Source organism: Arachis hypogaea, chromosome 13, assembly GCF_003086295.3.
Source record: "Arachis hypogaea cultivar Tifrunner chromosome 13, arahy.Tifrunner.gnm2.J5K5, whole genome shotgun sequence".
Classification (NCBI taxonomy): Eukaryota; Viridiplantae; Streptophyta; class Magnoliopsida; order Fabales; family Fabaceae; genus Arachis; species Arachis hypogaea.
This window is the reverse complement of record NC_092048.1, coordinates 140,180,115-140,198,622: the sequence shown is the minus strand read 5'-3', so window position 1 is coordinate 140,198,622 and position 18,508 is coordinate 140,180,115. Positions and strand designations below refer to the sequence as shown.

The following is an 18,508-nucleotide window of genomic DNA, read 5'->3' as shown; positions in this document are numbered from 1 at the left end:
CAAGTAATTGATTCAAGTACCAGTAGGTGATTTGTAACATTTTAGTACATTTTTATATTGATGTGTAAACACTAAAAAGGGAAAAAAAAAGAGTAACATTTTTTTATTATTATCAGATACCATAATTTCATGCCGTTGGTGAATTCTCGTTGGTTTAGTAAAGTCATGCTGGTGGTGTAGAAAGGTAAGTTTGACATATGATAGATGACTTGTCATGTCATACTTTGCAACATTAATACATTACGATACTTTATACTGCTATTGGTGGATAGGTAGAGGCAGTAAACGCACAGAACTATTGTAATTAACTGAGTAATTGCTACTTTAGCAACAAAAACTTGTCGATGAACTTTGGATTTGCTGAACATGATGAGAATTTTGCAAAGGATAGGCTGGAATATATTAGGATGAAACTCTTCATATATTGTCTTTTTTGTTCAAAGGTTAGTAATGATGGCATTAATTCAATGTGGTTGCAGGGTTTTGTCATCGTTTCTGCTTTACTTGTCACAGCATTGCTACAGTTCTTATTCGAAGGAGAACCACCTTCAATGTATTGCCTTGTGGCTCTTCCAATAGTGGTTAGTAGTATCTCAATATACCAGAAATACCCGTACCAGATTAAGATTAAGAAGAAGGAATCATAAAATCTGACCACCAGAGTTTGGGAAAGTTATTTACTAATTCCCCCACTTACACTATGTTGTTATTCCAGAATATCTGTAAGCATATTGTAAATTATAGAAGGCAAACATTCTTTTGAAGGCCGTCTCGGTCTCAAGTAGAATTACTATGTAATACAGAGCTCTCTTCGTTAAATATCCCTGAACTTTCTTGAATGAGGGAATCATTTTGGTCACCTGTTCAATTTTTTTCTTTTTTCTTTTTTTTTTTTACGGTGTGGTCACCTGTTCGATATATATCCATAGAAAAAGTGAAAACCAATGCCTATGTTACCTTTCATGAATCTTGATTAAGAAAACTACGGAGAAATAATTTACTGTTTAATTATTTTCCCCAAGTGAAACAGAAATATTATAATTCTTGTCATGGTGCTGCAATGCATGGACAATAAGGACGGACTGATCCAAAGTTTTAATATGTTCTTGTGAGTTGTGATAGCTGAATGTTTTCCTCCATCAACTGTCATTCAGCCCTATTAAAATCCAATGACTTGACATACTACATAGGTTTCAGTGAAGAGGTTTGTAAGCAAAGGAAGTAAGGGATTGCCAAATGCCAATGAGTCATTAAGGACCAAGGTTTATATAACAAAAACAAGGTAAAGAATAAGAAGTTAATGTACTCTGTATAAATAATTTTATACGTGTTCCTAGTGACGTATCATAATATTACTAAAAATAATTATTTTTTATATTTAGTATTTGAATAATTATAAAAAAAATAAATATCAGTGGACAATTATATAAAGAGTTTGTTACTGTATCAAATAGAATCTTCTGAGCTACACAAGCTGCTTCATCATGGAGGAGCCTACTCCATGCAATTTTTTGGGTACATTACACGGCCAACTCCGTAATCCGGACTCAGTTCTGCAAACCGGGCCCGGGCCGAAAACTACCGGATTAAAAAAATGCCACAAGGGAATAAATGACAGCAGAGGGGCTACGATGCTCCGAAAGAAATGTAGTATTTGGGTTTTTTTTCTTCTAGGCTTAGGCCCTGTTTCCCAACAAATCATGTGATCGGGCCCGCATCATTCAGCATTATGAGGAGGTACAAGGTAACTGGTGAGTGGAAGAAGGTTTTAAGCAGGGATTTAAGGAAAGCGCGCAGTTGGAGTTGGAATTGAATTACAGAGGCATATTGGGATTATCAGCAACGGAACCGAAGGGTTAAATCGAAAAAGAAATCATGGCACATGTTCTAAACATTCCTCTGATTCCTCTTATACCCACTTCCTCAAACAACACCAACAACGTCCACGAAATTGCGTTCAAGACGGTCCCTTCAGCTACGAAGCTCGAAATTAAGCAGTTGCTCCAATCTTTCTACGGCTTGGAGGTTCAAAAGGTGCGAACTTTGAACATGAAGGGCAAAACGAAGCGTGTTTGGCTTGCAAAAGGTGAATCCTTGGTTGGAAACAGACCCGATTATAAGAAGGCCTACGTCACCCTCAAGAACCCACTTTCCAACTACCCATTTTTTATCCTTCACCTGCCACTATCGTACATGACGAATACATGAAGAAGAACAAGAAGATGATGACCTTGCAGTGATAGCTAGCTTTCATTTGGAGCAACTATATACTGGTTTCAATGTTCTTCTGTTGTGATCACTTTTTCCTTTTGGTTCTTCTTTTTCAATGCTTGTGATAACTGATAAGTTCTCCCATACATGTGAATAGTGCATTGATTTTTGGTGAAGTTTAATGATTGATTGGGATTATGCTATTCAATGATTTGTTTAGTTCTTTTTCTTATTATTTTTCATTTGAACAACAAACTATATCAAACTAGCACTAAGAAGTAAGATCAGATTCCCCTATATTTGATGTGTTTGTAAGTTGAGGTTTTACAAGAGAAGAAAGGGAAGAAAAGTTTTTTTTTTTTTTTTGAAAAGATTTTTTACTCTTGAAGAGCAATTGTGAGTCCACTTTATTCTTCAAGCTCTGCCGCTTTTCCGTTTTTCTATATAAAATCCCAACTTGCAAACAACACTCAAATCATGGATTGGAAAAGCCAAACAAATATTTTACCTGAGATCCAAGCAGGGCGGAGCTAGAGGTTTTATTTGAAGGGGAGCAACATGAAAATATAACTTCAGAGGAGGCAAAAAAAGAAAAAAAAAATCAAGGGGAGGGCCCAAACTAGAAAATTAAGAACTTATGTATGAATTTTTTTTTTTTGTGTTGGTGAGAGAGGAAAAAGGAGGGGGGGGGGGGGGATGTCCCCCTGGCATGTACTGAGCACCGCTCTTGGTTGATCCAAGGTTGTAGTACATTTGTAATGTTCAGAGGAGTCATTTTCTTTTGGACCACTGTATCTCCAGAATTATGTGGTCCTGTCTCATAACTTTGTTTAGAATTCAAATGGGCAACCTTGTTTCATGAACACTGATGTTTAAGTAAATCAGGAATGAATATATTCTAAGTTTCTATATTCTATCCTCATCAATATATGCATGCCATAATAATGTAACACCTGGGAATTTAAGTTATGGAGTATTGTTGTTTTATATAAATATATATAATCAGCAGCAGCTAGAAGGAATTTATTTAGTATTAAAGCAGATAGTATGGTTATTTATGTTTCCAATTTAACTGCATAGTGCTTATATTATGAATGCAAACATTATTCCCTCTCCAGCCTCATTTTTCTGCAGATATGGAGTTTTATTTTTTTGATTTTTTTGCCCCCTTTGAACTCATCTTTTATCGTTGCTAAAATATGAGTTAATGATTTAATGCTCAATAAACTATGTCCTTGAAGTCCATGAACTTGGATAATTGATGCAATCGGTTCAGAAAGTAATTTCATTTTCTTATTAAGCATCTATTACTTGTTTGTGTATGCAAGTATCAAGGAACTTTTCTGTCTTCGGAGTCCATAATAAATTTAGGTACGTAATTTAATCTATATGTTTCATACAAAAAATGGCTAGAGAAGTCTTTCTCACACGAGATTTTTTTCTTCGTTTGTTGAAATACTTTAAGACATCGAGGTCCTTCTTCTAGGGGTTCCTTTTTGTTGAACAGGTTCTGGTGACTTTGGTACATCCTGTTCATCTCCAATTTCATCTCCTGCTGGTTTTACATGAAATGAGTTCTTAATCTTCCTCCAATTTAAACTCCAGCCAGTTGAATTTTTCGGCTTGTTCAACTTTTCATATTCCCGTTGCAATTCGAAGTAATCTTTCTGCAGTTCTATCATCTTGGACTTTACGTGCTCAAGCTCTGATTTGAGTGTTTTGATGTCCATACTTGCAGATGTTTGGTTTTCATCCTGTTCAGAATTAATTCCACTTTGTTCTTGCTCTTTCTCTTGCATTGCGGCTCTCATCTTTACTTGCTCTGAAAATAGAACCTGCATGACTTGTGTAGTGTTCAGATGACAGCCATCACTCCGGTCATGTTGGCTCTAAAATATTCTATTTGATTGTAACTATATTAGATGGCATGCATAGTTGTGAATTGAACCGGTTCCAGTGTGTTATATTGTTGAATTCAATCATCTAATGAAAATGGACCTGATAATCTTTAGTTCTAACTGTAGAATATTGTAATGCAATGATTATTTCATGTGTCAACATTTCTTCTCTTTAAACTGCTCTAACAAACCAATTCTGTTTTACTGCAATGTTCAGAGAATTTAATCCTTGCAATGGAAGTGTAGGCTATGAGTACGAAGGAATTGAAAATCAAGTTCTAGAGTTCTTGTAAACTTAACCTGTACAACTGTTCTTAGAGGCAGTCTATCATTTTGTGCAGCATGTGTACACCCATCAAGTGAAAGTTTCTCACAATTCATTGTTTTGCATAGTCTTCTACGGTCATGTTCTGTCAGTGAAGGATGGGTCTGCACAGAACATGTCAATATCAGAACATAAAATACTTTGTATCTGTAACACAAAAACTAAGAGTTGGATTGATGACCTTGAGATAGGTGTCAATGGCTCTATATAGACCATCATCACATGTTCGAGTGTTTTCAGGTAGCAATTCAGCTAAAACTTGGAACTTAGTAATTGAAAGATTTGGATCTCTTGAAATTTCAGCTAGGTAATTGTCCAAGAGCCTGCTAATGTTAAATCTCGCCAACTTTGGTTGCTGTTGCATTTGCTGTTGTTCATGCATCAAGAAGTATTCCACAATTCGTTGCACTACATCTACGTCGTGCATAGTGCATTCATCTGAAGAATTAGGCATGCTAGGAATAGGGAAAAAGAAAGGAAAAAGCAAAATACAAAAATTAGTGTCACTGGTTGTTTTCACAAAAATGGGTTGTTCTTTTGGTGTATGGGGTTGCAGAGTTGGAACTGTCATTGTGTATTAATGCCTATGTGTAAAAGAAATGGCTGCATACTCACTTGGCCATTTCTTCATTTTGATATCTTGGAATTAAAAGATCATTCACCTCAGCATCTTCCAAAACCGTACTAATTCTCTTTTCCAGATATGAAGTCAGAGCTTGCGATACAGAATACATCCTTGCCAGCTTTAATATCTGCAACAAAAATTTGCATGACACAGCTCCTTGCTGAGGGGGAATTATGCTGACTAGGTTTTCAATAATTGTCCTTTGATCCTTGCTGTGTCCTGTGCTTTCTTTCTTTCTCCCAGTAAAAATACTGAACTCTAGGCTACTTTTTCCATGACCATATCCTCTTATTCCTTCTAACTCCATATCCATTCCTGGTAGCCATCTCTTTGCATACTGCATGATACATTTACCTATGATCTCTGGTTTAGTTCCTTTCGCCCTTATTGCTGAAATGATCCGCATAAAGTGATCGATGCGGAAGTCGGCTACATCATTGAACCACCAGGTCTCTTGATTAGGTGCTGCATCTTCGCAAGTGAGTTCATCTTTAGTAGCTTTCCAAGCAATGGAATCACAACATCTTCTGACAATTTGGAGGTTCTCAGCCCATGGAGATAAAGTTTCGCAAGATTTCAGTACAGTGATGGTGTCTTTCCATGAAGCGAGCACAACAAATGTTAGGAAAGCTTCAGACTTGGAAATGAGATTTCCATCTTCTAGTTCTTCGGTCATCTCTAGGAATTCCGCTGCGCATCTCAGTGCAGCCACATTTTCTGGGTTGAAATCTATAGGGAAGCCATAGCAGAATTTTAGAATTGTTTCAAATGTCTTGAATCCACCTGGAAAGTTTTCGAGGTTGAGCTCCTTGCCAGAATTCGAGATCAAAGGCTGGACTTCCAATCTTCCTAAGTAGCCACATTTTGAGATCAATGGGAACTGTTACAGAGAATTAGTGTTAGTGTCCCCTGTTAGTGTTTCCTACTGTTTGGTCTTCTTTTAAGGAGGATTCTTAATCTGCCTCTGACATTCTCTTCTTTCTCACTTGGGGCAATTCTTTTTCTCCTATCCCAAAGGGTTTGGAGAAAACCAAAATACCCATACTATGAAGGAAAGAATGGTTATTAGCTGTCTAATGTCTGTAGTAGAATTGTGCACTTATGGAGATGAAGACTGGTAAAAAAGATTACTACTGATAGTGTTAATGTTTCTGAACCAAACCATAGGGCAGATAAGAGGGAAAATTTATTAGCAACATTTGTTTATGCTATGTTTTTCTTATTATTATTATTCCTTTTGGGTCTAAACAATCTATGATGTTTATTTGTACCTTGTGAACATTGTAGGTGGTTTCTTGGACTTGAATTGAAAAGTCTGTTGGGATATGAGTAGTGATGAACCTGTAAAAGCCCAAATATAGGGGAGAAAATCACAAGGGAGTGATTGAATTTTGAATTATACTTAGGCATACATAAAAAAATAAATTCACTTGTACATACAAATACAAATACTGTCAGCACTGTTTTTTTCTTCTGCCTAAACTATAGATACAGTATTACTATTTGTAATAGTAAAGGTACCATGAATGTTCGCCTTTGAAGCTATCAGCTATTGTGACATGTTTGTTGGGAACTACTATGCTTTTGTCTGAAGCTTGATCAATGCAATCGGTGTGACTCTGAGGGTCTTGTTGTGCTTGTGTCACTTGAAGAGGCTTCATTCTGATCCTTTTAGATATCTACAATCTGCAGTGTACTTAGGATAGAGTAGACACTAGACACTTCATTGTGATGATTAAATGATATGTTATATGCTTATGTCTACACTCCACATTAATGCTGAGAATTGAATATGTGGTCATTGTGGCTGTGTGGGGCTATAGTTATAACGGTTGTTGGATTGTTTCTTTCCTTCTTAAGACTGTCAAAACATTGTTATATATGAATATATTGATTGATAATTTAATATGAAAGAATTACGATTCAGCTACTATACACATCACTAAGTCTAGGTGTGATTTATTTTTACCTAGATTTGTTAATATCACTCACTCTTGGAAATTATTGTACCAAATCAATTACAGGGATAAAAACTATAATACCAAAATTAAAAACAAAATGTTGAATTCAGTTACTTCAAAAATTCAGCGATTAAGTCAAATCATATTGGATATGATAAACCTGGCCTTTTCCCATATTGGGCCATGATGTGTCCCCCTAGGACCGTACAAACTATTTCTTCTGCAGCTGTAGAGGGTCGTGGCTCATAAGTTAATGGACATCTGTATCATAATTCATAAGCTTTCTTGGAATATATAACTTGTTTACTGCATTTATAAATTATAATCACATGATTCCCCGGCAACAAGGGAACTTCAGATGGCAAAGAGTACAGCAATTTCCTTGTAGATAAAGGAGCGTACTTAAACACTTAAAGTGGATTGGATTATTGTACATACTATTTGTTAATAGATTTTAACATAAATATATTTAAAATATAATATGTGAACCATTGTTCATAGAGAGAGTTTAATACGCGAACATAAACAGTGAACATAGATTTATAAATTATTTATTTTTTATAATATGGTAATGCCTAAATAGATATTTGTGTAAAAGTAAAACTACACTATTAGAGTGTTATTACATGAAAATTAAATTCTAATAAAAATTATATTTTATCTCTGTACAGAAACAAATTTAAAAATTTTAATACGAAGAGATCGAATTCAGATGATTTTTTAATTATTTTTTTATTATATTTTTATTACATAAAAGTAACTTAGATATAATATGTATTTTTCAAAAAAAAAATGTAAGATATACCATATGATTATTAAAATATAACAATGTAAATTGTTATTAATATTCTATATAATAATATAATATTAAATATATTAATATTATTAAAAAAATAAACAATTTTTTAAAAATAAATATATAAAAACTAATTTGAAAAATATAAACATTTGAGTATACAATATTAAACTAATTAAGTAAAAATTATTAATAAATAAAATAATCAAAATATAAACTCATCATATATACAAAATAATACATATAAAATTATTAAATTACATAATTTTTTTAAACATATATCCTATATATAATTACAGTAAAGACCAAGTCACTACTTGCCTCCTTTCTTTTTCCCTCCTGTCTCTGCACCAAACTTATTATTTATGTAATAAACACGGAATAATATAGTATTTTTTTTAATAAAAATATAAAAGTATAAGTAAGTAAATGGGGGAGGAGGATTGAAGTGAGAATTGAGAGAAGTTTAAAAGGAGATGTGGTCCTCATCGAGGTTGGCGGTTTCTGCTGCTGCTTTTACGTATAAATAGGTTTCGCTCCAAAACTGCTTCTTTCATGTGGAAACGCGCTCTGAACATCCATCGGTTATTCTCAATCTAACTTTCATTTCATTTCGAATTTTGGAGATTCAGATTCAGATCTCAAGAACAAGAAGAAGAAGAAAAACAAGATTTTGAAGGAAAATGTCGACGGTGTCCCCTCTCGCCAAATACAAGCTTGTGTTCCTGGGCGATCAATCCGTCGGCAAAACCAGCATCATCACCCGCTTCATGTACGACAAATTCGACACCACCTACCAGGTATCGTCCCAATCTCATTCACAATTTTATTGTCTCGCATGATTAAACCTTAATGTATGTATTGATTTTAATCTCTCACCGATGGAGAATTTACGACGCGCTCCTTGTTGCATGTGTATGATTTTTACGTGGATCGATCTGACATTTGTTTATGCATCGCTATTTTTTTAATTTTAATCGGTCACGTTGTCTGGGAAAAGGAGCAACGAGATCATTTCTGGTGTAGTTTTGAAAGACGCGTGTGTTCATCAATGTTCAATTATGAAAGATCATGATTCATGAGGAGGTGGATATTATTGAAAGAATTAGTGTTTAATTTTGTACCGTAATTTTTCTGAAATTCACTGTAATTTATTAAGAGAACACCAAATTGTGATTGGCATAGTAGCTGCTAGGAGGAACTAAGTCAGTTGTTTGAAAACTCATTGTCACTTATGAGTTATGATGTAACCATTCTGGAAGTGAAGTGTAGAGAATCGGAAGGATAGCTAGTAGTTGAAAGTTGAAAGTAAATGATTCTGAAGAAGATCTCTGTTATCATAAAAGTGCTCGTCTTTGAAATTTCTGCTGTCTTGTAATTCTGCTTATTCAGAGTAGTTATCAATATCATGCTAGGTTGCTCACAATGCTTTTCCCGTATAAATTTCAGGCTACTATTGGTATTGACTTTTTGTCAAAAACAATGTATCTTGAAGATCGGACAGTTCGTTTACAGCTTTGGTAGGCTAAATTCCTCTTCAATCATACATACAAAGTACAAACCCAGCATATTTACATTTCAAAAGCTATATTACTGATGGTTTGGCAACATGGGCATATATTCCCCCTTTATTCATTTTAGTTTATTATGTTTTATTTTATTATTACTGAGCTCCGTGCGTTTTAATTTCACAGGGATACTGCTGGGCAAGAAAGATTTAGAAGTCTCATTCCAAGCTACATAAGAGATTCTTCTGTTGCAGTTATTGTATATGATGTAGCTAGTGAGTGTTGATTATGTTCTTTTTTTTTTTTTTTTCTCATGAAGAAGTTTGTAATCACATTTCTTAGGACCTGAATGCTTTCTATAACATGGGTGTGCCCATGCATGCATGCTTGTTTTCTTGTTTGTTTTTTTTATCTGAAGTGATTCTTAGATAATTGAAGACTTCTTCAAGAGCAATATATAATTATATGAATACTTTCCCAACCCGTTCTCATGCAGACAGGCAATCATTTTTGAACACTACCAAGTGGGTTGAGGAGGTTCGCCAAGAACGCGGCACTGATGTTATTATTGTCTTGGTTGGAAACAAAACTGATCTTGTTGATAAGAGGTGAGCAATGAGTTGTTAAATTTGGTGTTTTGATTTTTATTTAAAAAAAATTTGCATGCATAGCTGTCTTGCTGACTTTATATATGTTTTAGTTGTACACTAATTATAACAATGGAGTCTTCATATTATGTTGCAGTTCATCTTGCTTAGTTCCCAAATTCCTGGCCGACAAATGATTATCAATTTATCATGTTCTTTCTGGTTACTATGATAGAATATAAGTGCAGTACCAGATAGATTAATAAATGCCACTCAAAATTAAGTGTTTCTTAATTCTCGCCAAATTATCATATGTTAATTATATTAATATATTTACACAAAGTTAATGTTTACTAGATTGGAGTTTCTTTTTATTTTCATTCTAGATATGAAGAAGTCTGGTAGACTATTGTTAAGTATAAATTTTAGGATGGCCAGAAAAACTGTTTTAGTTATTAAGGGCGTGGAATTTGGATATGTTAATAGAAGAAACAAATGGGTGGGAAGCATTGTTAATCAATTTACCAGGTAGCTTGCACTTTGTGTTTAGAATTTAAGTATGTGATTTTTCTGTAAGAAATCTTATAAGGCAATTTCGATACTTAACCAGGCAAGTTTCTATAGAGGAAGGAGAAGCCAAAACCCGTGAGTTAGAAGTCATGTTTATAGAGACCAGTGCAAAAGCAGGCTTCAACATCAAGGTGAAAATTAATGAATTCTCCTGGTTATTCCCATATTTTTGGTTCATTAGACTGTCAAGCTGCTATTTCCTGGCATTATTCTTTCTTGCTCTTACATAGAATACAGAATATATCTCATCTGGAGTGGGTCATCAATTCACAATCAACTACCATATTTTTCTCAAGCTTATCATCTTTTTCACATGTTTGTTCATGTTTCTGCAATATCTTCTGCCAATGCACAATTGCAGCCTTTGTTTCGAAAGATTGCTGCTGCCTTGCCAGGGATGGATAGTCTTTCTTCCACAAAACAGGAAGACATGGTTGATGTAAACTTAAAGTCCACAGGGAATGCGTCACAGGCAGATCAGCAAGGAGGAGGTTGTGCATGCTAGAAAGGATATTTACTTGATGACTACTTTAATGGAAAAATGTTGCTCGAGGAAACCTTCAATTCACTTGATGAGGGGCACAAATTGCTACAATGATATTGATATAGAATACGGAGAATGATAGTTAACTTTTCTTTTTTCCCCGTTATTTTGTACAATTAGTCCCTCGATGTAAGAATACAGATAATAAACAAGGCCCTCTAAATTATCGTTAGTTAGCTGGATGTTATTCATATTCACGAAGAAATGCATAATATGCACAAGCGGAGAAATATGTAAAGTTGTTAACCCAACTCTGCCATTTCTTCTGGTGAACTTTTACTTGGAGTCTTGGACCTATGTGAAACAGAGTCGTCAGGTTTGACCGTTTGAGAAACACATTGACCATTACAACTTAAATCCGACTGAAATAACAGCCGTAAAAATAAATATTTATATGCGTGGGATAATTATCCAATGTTTGTTTGACATTAGTTGGCTTTAAGGTTGTTCCAAAGAGACCAAGATAAAATGTTTCAGAGAACTCTGAACTTCAGTTTAATAAAGATTTAAATTAGAGAATTCGTTTCCTAATTCATACAAATTTCATTAGTCATTTACCTTGTTCGCCATACAGAATCAGAATATTTCTTTCCTTAGTACAGCGAAATGCGTGAAAAAATAGGTAAGTGCTTTAAATTCACAAATAAATCTTATTTGAGACAAAATTTCCTACTGGAAGTTATATTAAAATTTTAAGAACGACAGTGTTTATTGAGAGAATCAATCTAATTAAATGAAGCAGCGTGATACCATGTTCCACCAACCTGCAAGACATGAAGAGAGTGTGCGTTGTTGGTGCGGCGGTGTAAGCTATTTAAATTCATCGATTCATTTCAATTGCATAACAAGAAGACACGCGCACATGTCCTTCTCAATCTCACCTTAGACTCCGACATCGCATGATTCCCCACCACTTCTTCCTTGTTACTATCGCTTTTGTCACCTTCTTGTCTTTCAAATATCATAGTCCTTTACATCGTACCAAACAACAGCAACAACAATGTCACACTTGATCAAACTACTACCCGAACCCTCTGATTCATTCTACCCAGGTGGTCTCTTTCTACATGCTGACACGCTTCCCACCTCCTTCGTTTCCTTTGTTCCTTCTTCTTCTTCTTCTTCTTCCTCCTCCTCCTCGGACAAGGAGTTTTCCAACACGGCTACGGTTTCGTGTTTCTCTCGAGGTCCTAGAAGAAGGGTCGGTTTCGAAATCTTCAGATCGGAAGGTAGAGTTTATGGGGTAGGTGGTGGTGGGTTCTTGTCGTTGAGCTTGTCCATAGACCGAAGCGATGTGAATCAGAAGTACGCTTCTCGAGAATCTTCTGGCGAGATTCTGGTGGAGGAGCACCTTGAGAAAACTGTGTCTTCTGATTCTGAGAAGGTGGTAGTGGAAGCTCGAGAGAAAGAGAATGGATCGGGTGCTATGAACATGACCAAGCATCTCTGGGCTGGGGCTGGGGCTGCCATGGTTTCAAGGTCTTCATTCCTTTGATCTATCTCTTAATCTTGTTTGGTGATTTTAATTACTGCGCTGCACTTCATTGATTCATTGCTCTAAGAAAGCTATCGTGCATTTTACTATTCTTATTTTTCCTTTTCGATTTTTGGTTTGACAAGATTGACAGCTACATTTCCAATTGGATTGAGAAGTGGAAATCAAGTGAGATAAATGAAGTGCTGCATGCTGTTTCTCTTTGCCTGTGCATTATGATTTTGATTTGAATATCATACACATTTTGTTATCTTGTGTATTCTTTTTTGATTTATCAGAACTTTTGTTGCACCTCTTGAGAGGCTTAAGCTGGAGTACATAGTTCGTGGTGAACAGAAGAACCTTTTCGAGCTCATCCAGGCAATTGCGGCTTCTCAAGGGCTGAAAGGTTTTTGGAAAGGAAACTTTGTAAATATTCTTCGGACAGCACCCTTTAAGGCTATAAATTTTTATGCCTATGATACTTACAGAAATAAACTAATGAGGATGATGGGGCATCAAGAATCCACAAATTTTGAGAGATTTGTTGCCGGTGCTGCTGCAGGAATTACGGCTACCCTCCTCTGCTTGCCCATGGACACTGTGAGTGGAGATATAGATTCTGTTACTTTTATCTGTCCTTTCTTATAACTTTCTTGCTTTTGTCCCCAAGACTTCAAATTTTTCATGAGTCTGTGAAGCTATCAAAACTTTATTGATAACATAGATTCATTCTGTTAGGCTTGTTATGCTTAGAGAAATGTGATATCTTGGGAATTCAAGGCAGGCTTGTCTATGTTGCATTTGTTGGTTGCAGATAGATATGCTGCAGTCAGAGAATTATAGATTGTAGTTACCATGAGTACTAATTTGTGAAAAAAAAAAGGCTGTTGCTAGCACAAAAACACCAGTTCAATCCGGTTCTCTTTTGAATAGGGTGGTGTTGTGTTAGTTGAAATTAAAGAGTATTACTTCCTGCCGTTTTGAACGACCTATCTTTCTAATATAATGTCTATGATTTCTAGGGCTGTGTTCGGTTCCATGTCCATCAAACATGAACATGGTATCATAGGACATAAATGTTAGACATGAGGTATAAATTTTTATTACAATTTTATCTCTTCAAAATTTTAAAAATTCCATTTTCTAACCTCACCTCGCCACTTATTACCAACAACTTCTTCCTTATTAGAGATAAAATTGGCTTTTAATGACAAATGTGTTTATGTCTCTTTATCAGTGTCTTAACAACGAAACAGACTACATGTATTCATATACATCTGTGTCTGTGAATGTATCTCATGGTGTCGGTCTTCATTATTCTAAGAGAGTAAACAGCCTAGATGTTCAATCACACTCTAATCTGCGAATCTATTTCATAGTGTTACAATTTCCTTCAATTTCTTGCTTAGTTGTAGCTGAATTCTAAGAGTGATTTCTTTCAGATCAGAACAGTAATGGTAGCACCTGGCGGTGAAGCCTTGGGAGGTGTAATTGGTGCCTTCCGCCACATGATCAAAACTGAGGGATTCTTTTCTCTTTACAAGGGTTTAGTACCCTCTATTGTTAGCATGGCACCTTCAGGTGCCGTCTTCTATGGTGTTTACGATATTTTAAAGTCAGCATATCTTCATTCACCTGAAGGGAAGAGAAGACTACAGCATATGAAAGATGAGGGTCAAGGGCTGAACGCTTTGGAACAACTTGAATTGGGTACCATTAGAACTTTGTTGTATGGTGCTATTGCTGGATGTTGTTCTGAAGCTGCTACATACCCCTTTGAAGTTGTGAGGAGACAGCTTCAAATGCAAGTTCGGGCAACAAGGTTGAACCCGATGGCAACTTGTGTCAAGATTGTTGAACAAGGAGGTGTTCCTGCACTTTATGCTGGACTAATTCCCAGCTTATTTCAGGTATGATCTCTTATGGTGCACATTAAATTTAATTGAATTAGTAGTTAGGAAAATTGAGCAAAAAATTAGAGTTAATTTAATAACTTAATATCACTCTGGTCTTGAATTCTTAACCTCGTTGTGAAAGTTGAGTTTTGAATCTTAGCCCATGTGTGTCAAGCTTTTTTCATTCTTGTCTTTTGATATTCGTTGTTTATGAGTTTCAGGTGTTACCATCAGCTGCTATTAGTTATCTTGTTTACGAGTTCATGAAGATAGTTCTCAAAGTAGAATCTACATAGATGATTATGGCAACAATTCAAGAGCCAGATATAGTTTGAAATATGAATACAAGTAGTATTACATTCTTTTCCCTTTTACTAGATGTGGGAGAGAATCAAAGATGTCTCACACAAACAATTAAGTGATGTTTCCTTACATTTGGATATTTTGTTGTTCTTATACGGTTTACTTCATAATCATATGAAGAAAACAGGAGAGCTTTTCATCTTCACAAAAACACTTAACCATCTCCTTCACTCAATATGAGATGCTGAGGGCTTCTCTAAGTTGAGTATAAAGGGCTACTTTTTTTTTTACAAGTAGTATAGTTTTAATTTTCTTAGTTTCTTAAACAAATATACACTTTTTTTATATCTTAATAGGAAGAACTCATTATTTAAAAGCGTCTCTATAGTTTTAATAAATTTGCAATTAGATCTTTATACTTTTAATAAATTATGTAACCATGGCGTGGTGGCGTAAGAGTAAGTAGAGGAAGAGAACAACAAATTATTGATCCTGTTGTTATTGGACTAAATAACAATCAAGAAGAACAAGAACTTATTGATTTCATGGTTAATGAGAAGCCGATAATAGAACAACCTAAGAAATAGCATTAAAAAGGTTCAAAAAAAAAAAAGAAAATCTGCTATTTCTGATAACATGTGGTGTATTTACAAGAGTTTGAAAATAATTTGAGTGCTGCTAATGATCTGTTTCTTTTTCACAAGTCATTAATATTTAATAGTGACAATGGTGAGAAATGGTTAGATGCCATAAAAAATAAGTTTAAAGGCAAGTTAATGGAACAAAATAAAGTACGAGACTTTTGGAATTATGAATTGAGTGTAAATGGATCTTTTAAGCCTAAGCGTGGCTCTCGTGGTAACTTTAAACGCTACAAAACTCATTTTGTTTTGAAAGGTTTTACTGAAAAGATGATGTTAATTATAAAAGATGAAAATTCAAGTGCAGTTAACTTGGATTTGATTCTCTAAATTTTAAATTTCACTTTAGAGAGTAAAGTTTGATCTCTCACCCTTGAATGGTTTCTCTCTCATATTTTCTCTTGGTCTCACCTATGAAATAAATGGTGAAAGATCAAACTTTACTCTTAAAGTGAAATTCAAAATTTAGAGAATCCAAATCCAGTTAACTTCACATGAAGTTGATAGTTGAGAGACGTTAAATGATTTGACTGATTTGATTAAATTTTTATCTAACGGTTCTCAGTTATCAACTTCACGTGAAGTTCACCACATTTGAGTTTATACCATTATAAAAATACTTTTTCATTGATTAGTAAAAAAGACTCTTTAAAAACACATTAGCACCAATATTATATATAGTTGTTGATTCTTTAACTAAAGAATTACTGCCTAAAACATTTACTAGTTATGTTTAAAGAATAGGTATTATGAATTTATAAGAGCACTGTATGTTTAATGAAGTTTGTATTGTATGAATATTAATATTTTGAGCTCAAATGAATTAATGTTTTGTGTTATCTAGTTTTTCAATTTGTTGTATAAATGATAGAATTAGAATAATCAAGTATTGTCTAACGAAAAAAATGTGACTGACTTTGTAATATATATATAAGGGACTATGTTGATTAAGTGTGTTAGTTCTATTTTTATCATGATAAAGCTATGCATGTAATTGTTTATAAATGTGTATTATGATAAATATATATTTTAAACTATTAATTAAAATAATAACACATGGATTAATAAGTGGAAGAATGTAAGAAATTATATTATATTATATCTCATGTATGTGATGTATTTTATTTTATTAGTTTAAAAATTTTTAATTAAATAATAAAATAAAATAATTTGTATAGATATTTAAAATGTAACTAATTTGATAAAAGTTGATTTTTATGAAAAAAAAACTAAAATTCAATTTTTTTTAATTAACAAAGTCTTTATTCTTTATTTATCATCAATAACTTAATTAGAAAAACAAAAATAAGAAGGCAAAGGAATAATAAAATGAATTCTTCTTAATATTATTATCATCATAGATTAAGGTTAATAACTCTTTTCATTTTTACTTGTGATAATCATAAATTTTAAAATATTATTGTGAATGATGGTTTATGATATACACTATAAATTATATTGAACTTATAACTGAGGTTTGGTGATGTTAATGATATTGTAAATAATTTTAAGAGAAAATTTAGAAGTCAGTATTTTTATTAAATATGATCAGCACTTAATCAATAAAAAATAAATAATTTTATACTGTTAGATATAATTTTACATCATTAAAAATATTAATAATAACTAATTAATAATTACAAATTAAAAAATTTATTGACTCTATCGCTCTTCTAATTTTTATCTTCAGAAGTTTCCTTCGTATGAGATTGATTTGGATTCTCCGTGAATTTTCTAAAGGCATGTTTTGGTTACTAGTTGTTGACACATGCATAATAATCATAATCTAGTGGGAAAGGGAGTTGTTGCAATGGAATTTTTAACGGTTGAGGACTACTCTCCTTAGAATATGAATATGGTGTATTTTATTTAAGGTTTAGTGTATTTTTATTTCTTTTGCATAGATTTAATTATTCTGTTCATATAATGTATTGTAGAAAATGATCAAATTTTTAGAAAATAATAATAGGCTAATAACGGAGTAATTTGTGAATTTAGAATAAATATTTAGGGTTTAAATGTTTTTATAATATAAAACTCATCTGTTATGAGTAGAATATTAATTATTATTTTTTTTTATAGATAATTTTGTTCATTTTATGAATATTTATAAATAAAAATGATAGCTTTTTTTATTTTTTATTTTAGAAGAGGAAAGAAGGAGAAAAGGGCCTCGGCCCTTAGTTTTCACGCTGACTGGGCTTACATTTCCGTTTTATTCTTCGGACTGATAACCGCCACGCTAGCGTAGATTAAACGCGAACATTGGGCTTAAAATTTACGCTAACATGAGGCGTTTATTGGGCTTAAACCTGACGCTAACTACGTTATATATAAAGGGCTCACATTTCACTCTGGACATAACCAATCCGTTGATCCCTATATTGGGCTTCCTCTGCCATCACACTCTTGGACCCTTTTATCGTTTTGGTCCAATATGCTTTTCTTCTCCTCCCATGACCAAAAAAAAAAAAACGACTGCATACTTCAGAGTGCGCCAATGTATCATCAACATTCGTTAAAATTTCCCGCGAGTGTACGGCAACCCACACCGTTGCACCGCGACGGCTGCGGAAATGACCCCCGACAGCCGGTACACAGTCGCCTCCGAACGCTGCTGCTGCATTCCAAAACCCTAGCGCGTTTTCTCCATAGAGTTGCATAGCCATTTCGGAACGATCTAGGCTTCACTCCGGAAAGTTCATCGTTGTGCTGCTCCAGTGCACCGTCGGAGAATTCGTCTTGGCATGGAAGGTTTTTCAGAGGAGCTGTTGTGGCGCTCCAGGAGGATTCTTGGAACACTTTCGGCATCAAAATGGCAGCAGGTTCCCTCACTTCCCGTTCCCGTCTCATGATCACTGAACGCAAGGTATATTTTTTATTAAGGGGGAAAAAAAACTTGTTAGAGAATTGAGAGTTTTAAGTTAAAGAAATTTCATATTGCAATGTAGTTAAGATTCAAATATGATTTCGTTGCTATAAAAGAGTATACCTTGTTTTGTCGGCTTTGTAGGTGAAAGCGCTGTGCATTCCTTTGTTGGGGTCGGAAGAGTAACTTCACTGTATGATTTAAAAATGGCAACGTGAATGAGGGTGCTGATGAATTTGAAGAACTGGGAAGCCCAAAATGCAAATGATGATGCTAGAAGTTTCCTTGAGCCTACTTC

General features: G+C 34.2%; 3 protein-coding genes across 5 annotated transcripts; 2 read left to right on the top strand and 1 right to left on the bottom strand.

The window, feature by feature from the left end:
* Positions 1-3,482: 3,482 nt before the first annotated feature.
* On the bottom strand, positions 3,483-6,824 carry LOC112792212 (BTB/POZ domain-containing protein DOT3). The gene is made up of 6 exons (XM_025835367.3): positions 6,581-6,824; positions 6,331-6,400; positions 5,050-5,939; positions 4,616-4,889; positions 4,410-4,538; positions 3,483-4,046 (listed from the first exon to the last, which is right to left on the bottom strand). The coding sequence occupies exons 1-6, from the start codon at positions 6,718-6,720 to the stop codon at positions 3,672-3,674; spliced, it is 1,878 nt and encodes a 625-aa protein (XP_025691152.1). The 5' UTR covers positions 6,721-6,824; the 3' UTR covers positions 3,483-3,671.
* Positions 6,825-8,232: 1,408 nt separating this feature from the next.
* LOC112792211 (ras-related protein RABH1e) lies at positions 8,233-11,303 on the top strand. 3 transcript variants are annotated; one of them, XM_025835364.3, is made up of 7 exons: positions 8,233-8,346; positions 8,449-8,616; positions 9,266-9,336; positions 9,511-9,599; positions 9,821-9,932; positions 10,522-10,612; positions 10,843-11,303. In XM_025835364.3, the coding sequence occupies exons 2-7, from the start codon at positions 8,500-8,502 to the stop codon at positions 10,984-10,986; spliced, it is 624 nt and encodes a 207-aa protein (XP_025691149.1). In that variant the 5' UTR covers positions 8,233-8,346; positions 8,449-8,499; the 3' UTR covers positions 10,987-11,303. The 3 variants fall into 3 exon arrangements, with proteins under 3 accessions (XP_025691149.1, XP_025691151.1, XP_025691148.1); XM_025835366.3 differs by having other exon boundaries at positions 8,254-8,346; positions 8,443-8,616; XM_025835363.3 differs by lacking the exon at positions 8,233-8,346 and having other exon boundaries at positions 8,353-8,616.
* Positions 11,304-11,858: 555 nt separating this feature from the next.
* Positions 11,859-14,993, top strand: LOC112792210 (probable mitochondrial adenine nucleotide transporter BTL3). The gene is made up of 4 exons (XM_025835362.3): positions 11,859-12,504; positions 12,799-13,102; positions 13,945-14,412; positions 14,619-14,993. The coding sequence occupies exons 1-4, from the start codon at positions 12,026-12,028 to the stop codon at positions 14,691-14,693; spliced, it is 1,326 nt and encodes a 441-aa protein (XP_025691147.1). The 5' UTR covers positions 11,859-12,025; the 3' UTR covers positions 14,694-14,993.
* The last annotated feature ends 3,515 nt before the right edge of the window (positions 14,994-18,508 follow it).